We start from the raw sequence: 14,283 nt of genomic DNA on the forward strand, positions 1-14,283 counted from the left end.
CCAGGACACGTATCATACCTTAGATCAGGCTTCGTCTACTTCGAGCTCCAAAATCACATTTCTCCCCTTCCATTCACGAAGAGTGAGAAAAAAGAGTTCCTGGATAAATCATGTCTGCTAAACGTCATTTAGCGAAGAAACCCCTTTTCTCCACTCTCTGTAAATGAAAAGAGAGAAACGTCGTGGCTTTGAAGCTCGAAGTTGATCAAACCTGCCAAGGATCATATACTCCTACATTGCTAGCTTCGTATCTTGCCTAAAATGGATCGGGCACCAAAAGAAAGAGATGACATATCAGAATTTGATTGTTTTGCACAAGCGAGAGAGAGAGAGAAAAAGAGAGAGAGAAAGAGAGAGAGAGAAAGAGAGAGAGAGAGAAAGAGAGAGAGAGAGAGAGAGAGAGAGAGAGAGAGAGAGAGAGAGAGAGAGAGAGAGAGAGAGAGAGCGTACCGGACTTTGATTGTTTTGCGTAAGCGCGACGTAACTATGACATAACCTAAAAGAGATCCGAGTTAATAAAAATTGCCAATGCAACGCACCTTGTTCAACATTTGTGGAATAGAGAAAGCTACCGTTGCATTGTAATGTTTTTGTCAGGTTTCAATCATAGACCTAGAAAGAGATAGACGGAGCGTAAGTCTAACCGAAGTTTGTCAAGAATAGTCTCTATTTCCCCTCGCGTCGATTTCTGGACCCCTCTTGCCCATAGTATCACTTTACGCTCCGTCTATCTCTTCCTAGGTCTATGGTTTCAATTGATACTACTACTATAGAAGTATTACATATATGTCTTAGATAGGCTCTGGGTCAATCGGAATGGACCACCCCTCCGATTAAAATGAACGGGACGAGTACGATTTCCGAGGCGCCTAGATTTGACTGTGGTTTCTGGTAGTATTTTTTACGCTAAACAAAAAATTATATAAGTCTTATAAGGCTAACTGCTTTAGTTTTCGAGATATGCAATATTATTTTAAAAAAATAATTATTCAGTTTGCACCTATAATCACTTAAATTTTAATAAATCACCGTTTATTAGACCGTCGTGAGACAGGTTAGTTTTACCCTACTGATGACCAGTCATTGCGATAGTAATCCTGCTCAGTACGAGAGGAACCGCAGGTTCGGACATTTGGTTCACGCACTCGGTCGAGCGGCCGGTGGTGCGAAGCTACCATCCGTGGGATTATGCCTGAACGCCTCTAAGGCCGTATCCTCTCTAGTCAAAGGTGGCAATGATATCTCTAGGAGTTAATAAACGATTTAATAAGTATGTATTAAATCTTCGCCTTACTAAACAGATGAGTCTACAATATACTAAAAATATTAATACTGAAAAGATTAGCGAGGCCCCGTACGCAAGGTAGGACGTTTTATTATGCGGGGGGAAGGGGCTCCGCCTATTTGTGTACTGTAAACACATGTATTATGCACATGTATTATATATACACATGTATTATACACATGTGTATAAACAGTACACAAATAGGCGCTATAGGGCCTCCTCACTGATTTTAAGACACGCCTTCGGCATATAGATTAGTGATGCACTTTAAAAGTATTTAAGTGTTTAAAGCGCGTCAACTAACCTATGTAGGTTAGTGACGCGCTTTAAACAGTATAAAAGTGCGTAACGCGCAGCAACTAACCTATGTGGGTCAGTGGCTCACCTTGAACAGTATCGAGTGCGTAAAGCTAACCCACGTGGATTAGTGACGCGCTTTAAAAGTATATATATTTAACTGTTTAAACACTTAAACAAAATAACTAATTTTTCCAATATATACTTCCAATAGATAATATATTATATCTAATAATTAAAAAAAGTGAAGATTTATATTATATTTATTTTGAGCTTTAATACTGCATATCTCGAAAACTAGAACAGTTAGCCCTATAAGACCTGTATAATTTTTTGTTCAACGTAAGAAATACTACCAGAAACCACAGTCAAATCTGGGCGCCTCGGAAATCGTACTCTCCCCGAATGAACCTTTGAAGATGGCTTCAAGAGATCATATTAAGGTCATATGTCAAAGTTCCATATGTGGGTTTTGAATGGTTTAAAAACTATGAACAAATATATCACTGAAAGTAGTAAAAATCAGCAAAAGAAGACTTAACCGCTTAAATAATCTTGACCTTGACCTTGACCTTGATATTATCAAGGTTATGTCTTTGAATAACATTTATAAGATTTTAGTCGTCGCTCATTCTTTATTAAAAAGTTATTAACAAATATATAACTGAGAAATATAACAGTTTGTGTCAGTACTAAAGGAAGCTAATATGTGTGTATAGACAGTACACATGTAGGCAAAAGAGAGGCTACGCACCTCTCCCTGCAGCACGGGTAGTGGAAACTTGCAAACCTATGTGGAACTGTACAATGATAAAAGTAGTTTTGCCCTAAAAACAAAGGGCAGTGTGAAATGGATCTCGCTCCGTGTGGAAATTTGTAAACCCATGTAGAACAGTACAACGATGGAAGTAGTTTCACTTCAAAAGCAGAGAGGAGTGTGGAGTGGATCTCGCTTCGCGTGGAAACTTGCAAACCCATGTGGAACCGTACAACGATGAAAGTAGTTTTGCTCCAAAAGCAAAGGGAAGGTAGACCTCGGTTCGCGTGGAAACTTGCAAACCCATGTGGAACCGTACAACGATGAAAGTAGTTTTACTCCAAAAGCAAGGGAAAGGTGGACCTCGGTTCGCGTGGAAACTTGCAAACCCATGTGGAACCGTAAAACGATAAAAATAGTTTTGCCCCAAAAGCAGAGGGGAGTGCGGAGTAAACCTCGCTTCGTGTGATGCAAACCCATGTGGAACCGTACAACGATGAAAGTAGTTTCGCCCTAAAAGCAGGGGGAGGTGTGGAGTTAACCTCTCTTCGCGTTGAAAGTAAAAAAAATTAAATTAAATTAAAAGTATTTAATTATATGCGGAACACGTTACAGATGCGCCATACCTGAGGTAGAACGCCGCACGCCTTGTTATGATTGTCAGGCCAAAATCTAGAAAATTATAGATAGCCCGAAGATAGGACCTTGATAAATAACCTCTAGGTATCGTGACAATATCACCTGCAAAGGTTCATTTCAATCGGAGAAGTGACCCATTCGGAGCTATAGCCTAAACTAGTTCGCATTAACAACGAAAAATTAGTTTTCGTATCAGCAAAGACAATAATGCATCTTTCGATAGAATAAGCCTATTGGAGAAACCATTTTTAAAAAAGCATCAACAATAGTACCTCACGGGTGATGCAGAAAGCTATTGTTAAAACTGTAATTATTATTTGTATATCACAAATATATTATTATATATGTATTATGTATTATAATCATATATTTGTGATATATAAATAATAATAGAAAATTTAGTTTAATTTTTTATGAAAATAAAAACTATTTAGCAAAAAAAATATTTTAATGAAAATTTGGCAGATGGTACGATCCCTATTTCTCATATAGATACGTTCCTGAGGCACGGCGTCACACGCGCGATCGGCGGCTCGGCCGTTAAGCCAGCGATGGGGGGGATAGGCGTCGCCTCAAGGTGCTTTGGGAGCGTCGAGCGTCAAGCGTCAATACCCTTGCGTAGATGCATAAACATGCAAATCGCGCAGATTTCAGCGTCTTGACGCTGAAATCTGCACGTTTAGACATGTGCGCAAGGGTGCTGCGCGCGTGTTTGACGCTTGACGCTCAACGCTCGATGCTACCACATAATGGCACCTTCAGAAATCGGCCTGAAAAGGACACCTAATTCCAAGCCCTGGTCTGTACATAGTTCTGACACTGAGCGTCAATGTCTTTGATGTAGATTATCTCAAGTTATATGACCTGTCGCCATTTTGAAAATTGTACGTGCGCTTAAATTTAGATGCTTCTCATAAACTATAAAAATAATTATTATGTTGTAAATAAGATGAAAGTAAGGGGATGCTATTTATTCATTATAAAATTTATTCTTATTGTAGTAAATATAAAATTATTATTATGTATCGACCTATAGTATGGAAGCGCGACGCAAATCGAAAGTGTGTCTCAATGTGCAGGAAGGACAGCATGCGATTACGACCAATATCTGTCTTTTTCTAGTCAGAGCCATAACATCTGTTTGCAAAGCCTTGTGCAAATCAGGTTTTTCAGTGAAAATTAAATAAGTAATAATAACATGTTTATTTAATGCAAAAGTATATTTTTATTTAATTTTTAACAAAATTTTTTCTCAGATTTTTCGTCGCAGAATCAGCGAAGAAAACGAACATTGGCAGTTACGTTCCTGAGTGACTGAAAACTAGACCAATCAGATGCATAGATAGAGATAGAGATGGTGTGCGACTATTTGCTCACTCCTATTTGAGGACCGTATTTCATATACGAGTAAAATAGGGATCGCACAGTTTATACTATAGGTCGATGTTATTATGCTATTATTAGATTACTATAATTCTCAACTCATGTTAACCGAGATCTTACATATCATAAAGAAGAAAGAATGTAACTTCCTTATCATTTGAATGAGTTACAATGTTGCAATGGTAAAGTAGGAATCTCAAGTTATTTTCACGTTTCCTACTATACCGACTATTGCAAATCACTTTGTAGCTGAATGGGTGCTTTCCAGTTAACGACACAAGTCGACACAAGCGTCACTCAATCTTTCTTACTAAGGTGTGTCCCACTTATCGCTCGCAACGCTCGTGGAATCATTTCATCCTTGTTGTTTGTCAAAGGGCGAAATGATATTCGCGAGCATCGTGAGCGATAAATGGAACGCAGCCTAGATGTTGAAAAAAGATAGAATGAAGCTTGTGTGTCGACTTGTGTCGCTAAAGGAAAAGCACCTAATACCCAGCATAAAGAATTGAGATAATGGAATTGAACAAATTGAATAATCAAATAGAAGAACAATCCGATTAATAGATCTATACATTATTCACACAGATAATAATTATCTAATGTATTGTATTTTTCTGAATATGCAGCCACTGTTGTACATATTATTAGATATACATATATTGTATCATGTTATTCACATCACCTATTGATTGAAATCTTGTGGTCTAAAATCTAGCTCTACATTTGGACAATTGGCAACTACACTATATGTCATGTTATCAACCACAATTGCCAGATTACTTTAATGGGTTACTTGAATAGATAGCTAATAAGATTACAATATAATGCAAAGTATTCTTAAGGTGCCCTCACACAATCTGCTTCACTCTATTTGGCGTGAGACACGATGTCTCTTGATAATAATAAAAATACTAATAAAACTACTAAGTAGCAAAATACTTCAACAAACGTAGAAAAAGTAAAATAGTTCAAGATGATGTTCAAAGGATAAGAGACAACTTTAAAAAGTAAAAAACTATATATATATATATAATTATAGTTTGAAACATGTTAAATATGTCATGTGTACCATATTTTGTAATAAAAATTAAATTTATGTTTATCTGCATTGACTAATATAAGACATCATTTCTTACTTAAAAACAATGACTATTGAATATGATGTTACAAAAATAATTGTAAAAATTGTATACATAAAATATGAATTAAAGATTAGAAAGTCAAAACATGACATATTAAAATAAGTATTAACATAATATAATATAACAAACTGGCTTTTTTCGATTTATGTAAAAATTGTATACATAATTAAATTTCAAAAGAAAAATTAAATAAGTCCAAAACATTTGCATGTATAACTGACACCAAGAAATACCTAACCAAATAACTAAATGTAAAATATAAATGAAGTCTTGAATCCTATACATATATAACCTAAAGTTCTCTTGTTACTCTTACGTATATACTTATATAATTATAAATAAGTACTTACTGTATGGATGACCACAGCTCTTTCGTATAATTGAACTCGAGCCATATCGAGATGTCACCAGCACACTTATTTCTTCTATAACACATTCAATTATAGATTATATTATATTAAAATCATTCAAGAGCAATATTTTAAAGCATTTGTGCAAAAAAAAAACTCAAGGTAAAAAGATTAACAGATTATCTATGTAAACATTATGCATTAGCATTACGTATATGTTTCATCAAAAAAGATTAACAGACTTTCTAATATAGAAGCATAATCAATCTAAGTACACAATAATACACAAATGCACGCTACAATAAAATCTATATGATAATTAAATAGAATGTTACAGAAATATATTAATGCGTTAAATTCAATATAACTTTCAAGGTCTTGTGCTTGGAAAGAACAAATGTTTGACGAAAACAGATGTTTTCATCCAGAAATATATATAAGAGAGTTATATATAACATAATCAAATTTATATATTTGAAATAAAATAATAATGTCCATCTTAGAGCATCGGCATTGTCGTACCTGAATGCGAGCGTATTGAACCATTGAACAGAACTGTGTAAAACTAGTATTCATATTGGTTTAAGATCACTGATCGCACTGCTTGCGATTACGTGTTTTCGCAATAGCACAACATCGCCTCGTACGGAACCCGAACTGGTCACCGCACAAATCACAAGTAATTCTCTCGCAACGGACTGTAACGGACTCGACCAGCTCGACCTGACCTTACTTGACTGCGATCTGCGATCACCGAACTACAGCTGTTACACAAAATGGCGGCGATGCTGACGCATGAGCGCATGAGACAGCATGAGACGCATATCTGGTTGTATGTGCGTAGTTGACTCGGTCGGTCATATCGGATAGGCGATATATCGAGAGAACACTCGATGTTCATATATATCGATAAAAAATAATGATAATTGATTCTTAGAAACCTTAGAAATAATTGAACAGTTTTTATTTACTGAAATATAGTATTATATTTATTTTTATTACATATGGCATAATTATCTTTCTCATCATTGATATGGACAACAAAAATACGAGAATTTTTATTTTCAATGTAAAAAATTTTAATATATTATTATTATTGATTGATTATATATATCATAAAATCATACAGAATATTTTCAAAAATAAGGAACATTTGCTAAAATTCTTTCGCTATCTCCACACTCGGATTGCACTAGTATGAAATATATTTCATCAGATCGAGGTAAGACCACTCTCTCGATTCTAGTGAAGACAACAACACCATCGGGTATTAAATTTTCACGAATACAATCCGGCACAACGGCACGAAATCATTAACGATAAGAGCATTAGTACCTATTTATCAGCCGCAGAAGTCCTGGGATAAAGTTCTCCACAAGTACAAGCTGTAAGCAGTGTAAAACGCTATTCAAATATTCTCTTAAATTATGTAGCTTTACTAGGTAGCGATGTAATGGATGTCGAGGATAGAGACTGACGGAAACGAGAGAGACACAGTTGGATCCCAGTGGCGTGTAGAAGCTTCTCATAAAGGATTTAAAGTAGCGCATTTGAAATTCAATCCCATTTCGTTCTCTCCGAACTGATACTCGTGTATTTGTGCCGGATTAAACCACAATTTTGCATTACACGTTTTGACTATGTAATGGAGAAGTACAGTATCCGTCATTATATGACGCAATCTGGATGAAATTGGGTATGCTGCAGTTATGTCTCAATATTTGCAATACTTATAAAAATTTAAAATATTGATAAATATTTGCACACACAATTTGTTTCTAAATAGTGTTTCAGCAAAACAGCGTTATGGCGAATTATCTTAACAGAATATTTGCAAAATTAAATTTGGAAACAGATTGCGTATTAAGGAGATCCTAAAGTGAAGGCTGAACTTCCTCGACGTTGGTAATGTCAACATTTCTAATCCTGTTTTCTATGTCATATATCTATATCTGTCCTTGTCTAACGAGAAGCATCTGTCCTTATTTCGATTGCTGCGCCATCTCTCGCTACACGCAATGTCAACCTGAATGTGCTTTTGCACATATAAAAGTTTATTTAAACTAATCTTTTTTTCTAAGCTTTCAATCTTAGATCTAATTGCACGATATTGTTCTTAAATGTTGTCCCTAGGTCATGCCGGTCTAATTTTGTGGATATTTATTGTGGAAATTTTGTACAAAGCAAATATTGTCGTCACGTATACCAAAAATTAACAAAAATATTAATTTTTTTCTCGTTTTCGATATAAATTCGATCACCATGACCTAGATTTTGATGCGTACTTTAATTCTAGACAAGAATTTTGCATTTCTATAAAACCAATTAAAAGATTAGTGCTAAGAAAAAAAGCCGATATTACAGACGGCTTTAGGATCCCCTTAATTGTGAAATATATTTGAGTTATATCCTCCTGTATTACGTAACATATTCTGTATTTCTGGGTCGCCGCTAGATGGCATCCTTTCTCGTATGTAAAAATGGACAAGAGAGGGGGTACAATAACGCGGGACGGGAGTTACGTCTACACTCGACAAACTTCGGCTAGACTCGGAAACATTCGGAGGATTGATTTATTTCTGCGCACGTGCGGTGCGGCATGCAGGCGACATGTGAACTTCACGTCACATGTGTTCACGTCGTGAAAGCGGGAACAGGAACAAGAAACGTGAAAGTCGTGAAGCGTTAAAGCCTGTTGACACGAGGCGTTTCTGCCGCGCGATTGCCGCACGTTGTCGCACCTCGCCGGCGAGTGTCCTATGGATTTAAAACACTGCAAAGCGTATCGTAGACGCTTGGTTTAGCGGTCTTATGCTATGTATATGCAGCCTATGCAATTTTGTGTGCGACTTTTTAGGTCCAAAGTACAAAGATTGTCGTAACCGTTTATCTATCGTAAATCGTAAGTCGATATCGGATGTCAATGCACAAGGATTGACGCGTATCATGACATCGCGTCGCATCACGCGACGGATACGACATACGCTAACGTCAATCCTTGTGCATTACTTATATCCACGACTACGACTGTCGTATATCGCTACGCCATGTTATGCGCTTTAGTCCTTAGCTGTTAGCTTTTGCTGTTAACGTGAAAAGAAGAAAAAGTGAAAGAAGAAGCCGTTAGCACAGTATATAAGTACATACAGTAGTGACACTGACCCTGCGTTCCGTAACGCGCATATGCGCGCATTTATTATCTATAGTATACGTAACGTTTAAGCGGAGAGCACACACTTCTGCACAACGCATAATGCGTAAGCATAAGAAAATTAATTGGTCTATTTTCTTATGCACATGTGTATGGACCAATCAATTTTCTTATGCTTACGTATTATGCGTTGTGCAGAAGTGTGTGCTCCCCGCTTTACTATAGAAAATGCGCGCATATGCGCGTTACGGAACGTGGCCTGAGTCAGCACCTTTGATATAATGGGTCCCAGGTCACATGACTCGCCGCCATCTTCCTGGGCTATGAACGCTTAAGAGAGAAAGAGAGAGAGGTATCTCTCTCTTTGTCCTACATACAGGCCGCCTGGTAGGATAAACCGATGCATGCGCACTGAGTACCACTAAACAAGTTCAGTGTCTCTACTGTGTATATTTATACTATACCGTTAGCTTTTATGCAGCAATAAGTGATCATATGTGCTCCATTGTGCGCAGGCGTTATGTCTACGACTACGGCTTTGTGCCGGTTCTACATTGGTCGTATCGTAGCGTCGTAAGTCGCAAGTCGCAAGTCGTAAGTCGTAAGAAATTGACCAATTACAGTCAAATTTGAAGAGAATAATCGACTGTGATTAGTCAGTTTCTTACGAGTTACGACTTACGACGCTACGATACGATTAATGTAAAATGTAGAACCGCGCGGCCTTGATCCAAACGCCGAACATATCCGAACCGTACTTATTAATCGAAAATAACCGAATTTAGATGTAACCCACCTTACGTTACCGCGCTTAAAGGTAAGGCTACATCTATCGTAACGCTTTGATCGTGGTCGTAAGCAATGAAGTCGTCGTAAACCGTATATCTATGCTAATATATCTATAAACACATTTTTCTTCGCACGTCGAGAAAGCTGACAAGTTAGGTTATGTTGTAACGCCAGACAAGCGTCGTAATTGAAAAAATTAAGTTCAAGCTGAATCAACTCATACGATGAGCTTACGATAGCGATTACGACGAGCGTTACGACCGTTACGACAATACCGTGCGGGTGTCGTGCCAATTCGACCACTGGGGCTGTGGTAATATTTATCGCAATAACAACTATAAGATGGAGAACCGATGCTTCCGTCAACGGTGTATAATAAACAGAATAATAAATTTATTTTGCCAGTGAATAGAATAACAATTAAAGTAATTTAAATCGACCGTAACTGGCAATATATAACGTCTTTACCGATATGAACATTGAAAAACCGTGAGCCAACTTGGTTTGTCGGATTCACACAGCACTTTTTTCAGATCGATATCGAGACATTATTAACTTCGACCATAGGTTTTGGTCAGTTGATGTAATTTCTAAATTTAATAGTTTAAATTTTTATTGCAAAAAAATATTACCCCAGCCAGGGTTTGAACCTGGAACCTCCCGTATACCGTGCGGGTGTCGTGTTATTCTATTCACTGGCAAAATAAATTTATTATTCTGTTTTTTATATTACGCTTCCAAATCTTGATTTGGAGGGTTTATCGATGTTTTTCTTGTTGTGCAATTCGGGGGAACTTGTTTTCGCGTTCGTACCAATGGTGTATCTCTTATATGAAATACATCTTATGACGAGCTGACAGCTCGCCGCAACTCGAGACGCCATATTGGGATAAAAGTAGGATAAGGAAATCTGTACTTCCGTAATTTTTTCTCGTTTTCTATATAAAATCAGAGTTCCCCCGAATTATTAATGTATGTACTGCAATTCTGGAGAAGGATTTTTAATTCTGTCAAATTAATACAACGCTACGTGACGACAAAAAATGCCGGTAAAACAGACGGCTCCAGCATCCCCTTAAGCCATTAGGCCACTGAGGTTATTTGCCCCAATATGACAAAAGTAGTATTCATGATGGTAGAAAGGACAACTAAGGATTTCAGATTTTAAGGATTTTAATGAGAAATAAAGTGCTAACACAGCACGCATTGCACTCTAAGTCCCGATCTACAATAGGTGTTTTAAGCTCTAACAATAAGCACTAAGAAATTGACCAACTACAGTCGAATGTGAGAAAAACAATCGACTGTACCTATATCGTACGGATACCCGCATCGCATGGATACCTAACCCAAATTATCCTTGGGTAACCGCGGAACCAGTCCATATCTGTATACAACGGGTAATGGACGAGCAGGCGGATCCTCGGATACCCGGGTATTCCAAACTCTAGTTTCGACGGACACTTATGGCTAGGTCGGCTAGGATTTCTTGGGGTTAGCTATATATATCTTTCTCTCTCACACTTCCGGTTATACCCCAAGCGACAGAGCCAATCATAGATCGTTAACGGTTTGTCTGATCTCTGGTTAAAGATCTCTACCCTTCACATGTTGTAAGCCAGACTGCAGACGGAATAACATGCTCTAAATGTTCCCGAATCTAAAGCTTTCTGTCCACGATGCTAGAAATCGCTCCGAGATCTTGGACGGAAAAAGAATTAACCAATCGCATTGGTCAATTACCGAATTGTTTAAATATGATTAGTTAATTTTTTCTCCGTCCAAGGTCTCGGAGCGATTTCTAGTATTGTGGACACAAGGCTTTACCAAAGTTTGTCGAGTTCGCCTTCGAGTTGTTATTTCCCTTTATCACGTTATCACGTACCCCGCAGACTTAAGGCCTTAGGACACAACAAACTTAAGCACTTGGCACACGAACTTTATAAAAACTTAAGCAGTAAGACTAAAGGCCTCCGCACACAAATTGCCGTAGCAGTAACGTAAGTACAATTCTTACGTTACTGCTACGGCAATTTGTGTGCAAAGGCTCATAACTACAGTTACGCAGGTATATGGTAAAAAAGCTGCGCAACGACAATATAACGATAACGATACTGGATAACGAGTTACAGAATCGCGGCCCAGAGACTCTAATGTACGCGGTACAGAAGCCATCCCCTCCACATGCTACCAAGGCTCGTTTCTGGCATTATTAGGGTGACTATGGCCGGTATTCCTAGGCTGCGGTAAATGCTTCGAAGCATTCCTCTTCTCCTTTCTTTCAATAAAGAAAAAAAGAGAAGAATGCTTCAAAGCATTTGTAGCGTCAAGTGGACCGCAGCCACAGTCAGATCTTATATATAAGATCGTCTTATATAAGTTCATCTTTAGATACTTCGTAGCCAATAAAACGAGTCGTACAGAGCATCTATAAAAGATAAATTTAAGACGATCTTAAATATAAGATCTGACTATGAATGCCGGTCTATATGTGGTGAGTACTTTCTTAGATATTGGATGCTTTTAAAAACACTCCATACAAAGTGATGTGTAAGAACCGTTAAGGACCGTCTACAATAGCCGTAAAAGTATGCAGTAAGACATAAGCAGTAAGCTATTGACTAATGGAATTTTTACAATTCAAGAATAATTGACTGTGGTTGATCAATAGCTTACTGCTTACATCTTACTGCATTCTCTTACGGCTATTGTAGACGGTCCTTTAGATTTATAGCAGAATATTAGCAAAGTTCGTAGAATGTTCCAGATAGCTGGATAGTGGCAGTATTGAAATTAATGAACGTTGAAACCTGGATGAAAAGATCTGCAAGACAGCTCTTTCTGTGTTCTCTCCTAGCTTTCACGGTGTTTGATATAGCTAACAGTTACTCAGGGAACTTAATGAAAGAGAGATTCTATCATCGACATGTATTCAGTGATGGTGATAGCGACAGCTACTGTTACGCGTGATCTTGAGATATAAAGGGCTGGTGCTATACAAATTTAGTTCTTACAGGAAATCCTGTCCAAATTTGTATTTGAAAGACATGGGAATACCAGTGACCTGCGATTTTGAGAAAGTATATAAAATTTGCTTTATTTAAGTCACAAAAAATGGCAAAAGCACAAGGTGCCGTTGTTTTAAAACATCTAATACACATATAACTCTAGAACAGATAAAATCACCGAATCTGGTGTAGGTATAATAGATCATGGAATCTGGGACCTCCCATGTCGAGTAGTAGATGCCGATTTTTATAAATAAATCCTTTCACTTAAAAAATATGCCACGGTGTTCCAATTGGAGATAGGAAATGCGCATAATTGATTTGACATAGAAAACATTTTGTCTAAAAACATATCAATTTAAGAATCGATTTCGATTCAGTCGTATGCATAATGTCGAATACTTAAATCGTCGAGGCTAAAAAATTCACCTTTTTTTCCCCCCGATTCCAATGTCAAGAGACACGGTACCAAGTACACGCAAAGCGAGACCGCACCGTCACTCTTTTACGCGACGCGACGAGTTGCGAGTACTCGAGATGTTGAGATCTCAATAACGAGTGAACGGATAAGTTCTAAATAGGCTTGCTCGATACCTTGGGGTCGATTTATGAAGAAGTGTTTTTATTTTTCCCTTACGTGCCCTACGAGCGGAGATATTGCGACGCAAAGTCCAAATGTGAAATTTTTTTATTAAGATACGTCGTCGTCTGAGTCGTCTCTCACTCAATCAGAGAAACGTAATACCGATATACTTGTGAAATTATCAGTGATATTTTAGAAATCATGACAGCCTCTCAGTTGAAATACATTAAAACATACAAAACATCATGTACCTTTGCGACCGCCAACCAGCAAGTTAACCTCAACTTTATAGACTTAAACACAACTGTATTTTGTAATAAAATATCGACTAAAATATTTCACACAAAGCAATATAAATCATACTTACAGGTTTCTAATCACTTTCCATGGCATGAGACTGGATAGAAAATAGAAATCGTCAAACAGATGCTCTTTCAGTCGTCACTTCTTATTCAGGCCACGTCGCCACGTCAGGCGAAGTTCTATAACATTCCAATCATTCCATAACTACGGAACGCAGGTTACGCAGGGCGTCGCAGGTCACAAGAGTGAGATGCGGCTTTTGCCCCTTTTCAGAGACCGATACGGCATCTCTTTCAGTCACGTGTCACGTTCTCACTCCAACGATAGCTAAGGATAGTGAATAGATTCAAGCATCGTGATTGGTTAAATGAGGTTCCTCAGTTAAAGCTAGCATAGAGTGCAGCACCATATCAAAATTGGTAGTATTCCGCGCGAGTTTTAAACATCAATTGTTAACATATGGGAAAAATCAGTATTGTAATAAAAATATTACGACTGTATGTCAATCGATAATGTTTGTTCGCATTCATTAACTGAAATAACTCTGTTACAATTTGGTTCGCCGGGTAAAGAGTATATTGACATATACTCTA

The 14,283-nt window shown here is 37.5% G+C and overlaps 1 protein-coding gene across 2 annotated transcripts in view; it reads right to left on the reverse strand.

The window, feature by feature from the left end:
- The window catches only part of LOC143893253 (uncharacterized), a 28,067-nt gene extending 14,188 nt beyond the window's left edge, over window positions 1–13,879 (reverse strand). Inside the window, exons 1-2 of one of the 2 annotated variants that reach the window (XM_077398436.1) lie at window positions 13,755–13,879; window positions 5,857–5,931 (exon numbers count right to left, since the gene is read on the reverse strand). In XM_077398436.1, coding sequence (XP_077254562.1) covers window positions 5,857–5,901 — 45 coding nt within the window. In that variant the 5' untranslated portion in view covers window positions 5,902–5,931; window positions 13,755–13,879. Of the gene's footprint in view, window positions 1–5,856; window positions 5,932–6,378; window positions 6,635–13,754 lie in introns of those variants that run through there. The other variant, XM_077398434.1, reaches the window with a different exon arrangement.
- Between the last annotated feature and the right edge of the window lie 404 nt (window positions 13,880–14,283).

This window comes from Temnothorax americanus, unplaced genomic scaffold (genome assembly GCF_048541705.1).
Source record: "Temnothorax americanus isolate GAGA-0224 unplaced genomic scaffold, ASM4854170v1 Scaffold12, whole genome shotgun sequence".
Lineage (NCBI taxonomy): Eukaryota > Metazoa > Arthropoda > Insecta > Hymenoptera > Formicidae > Temnothorax > Temnothorax americanus.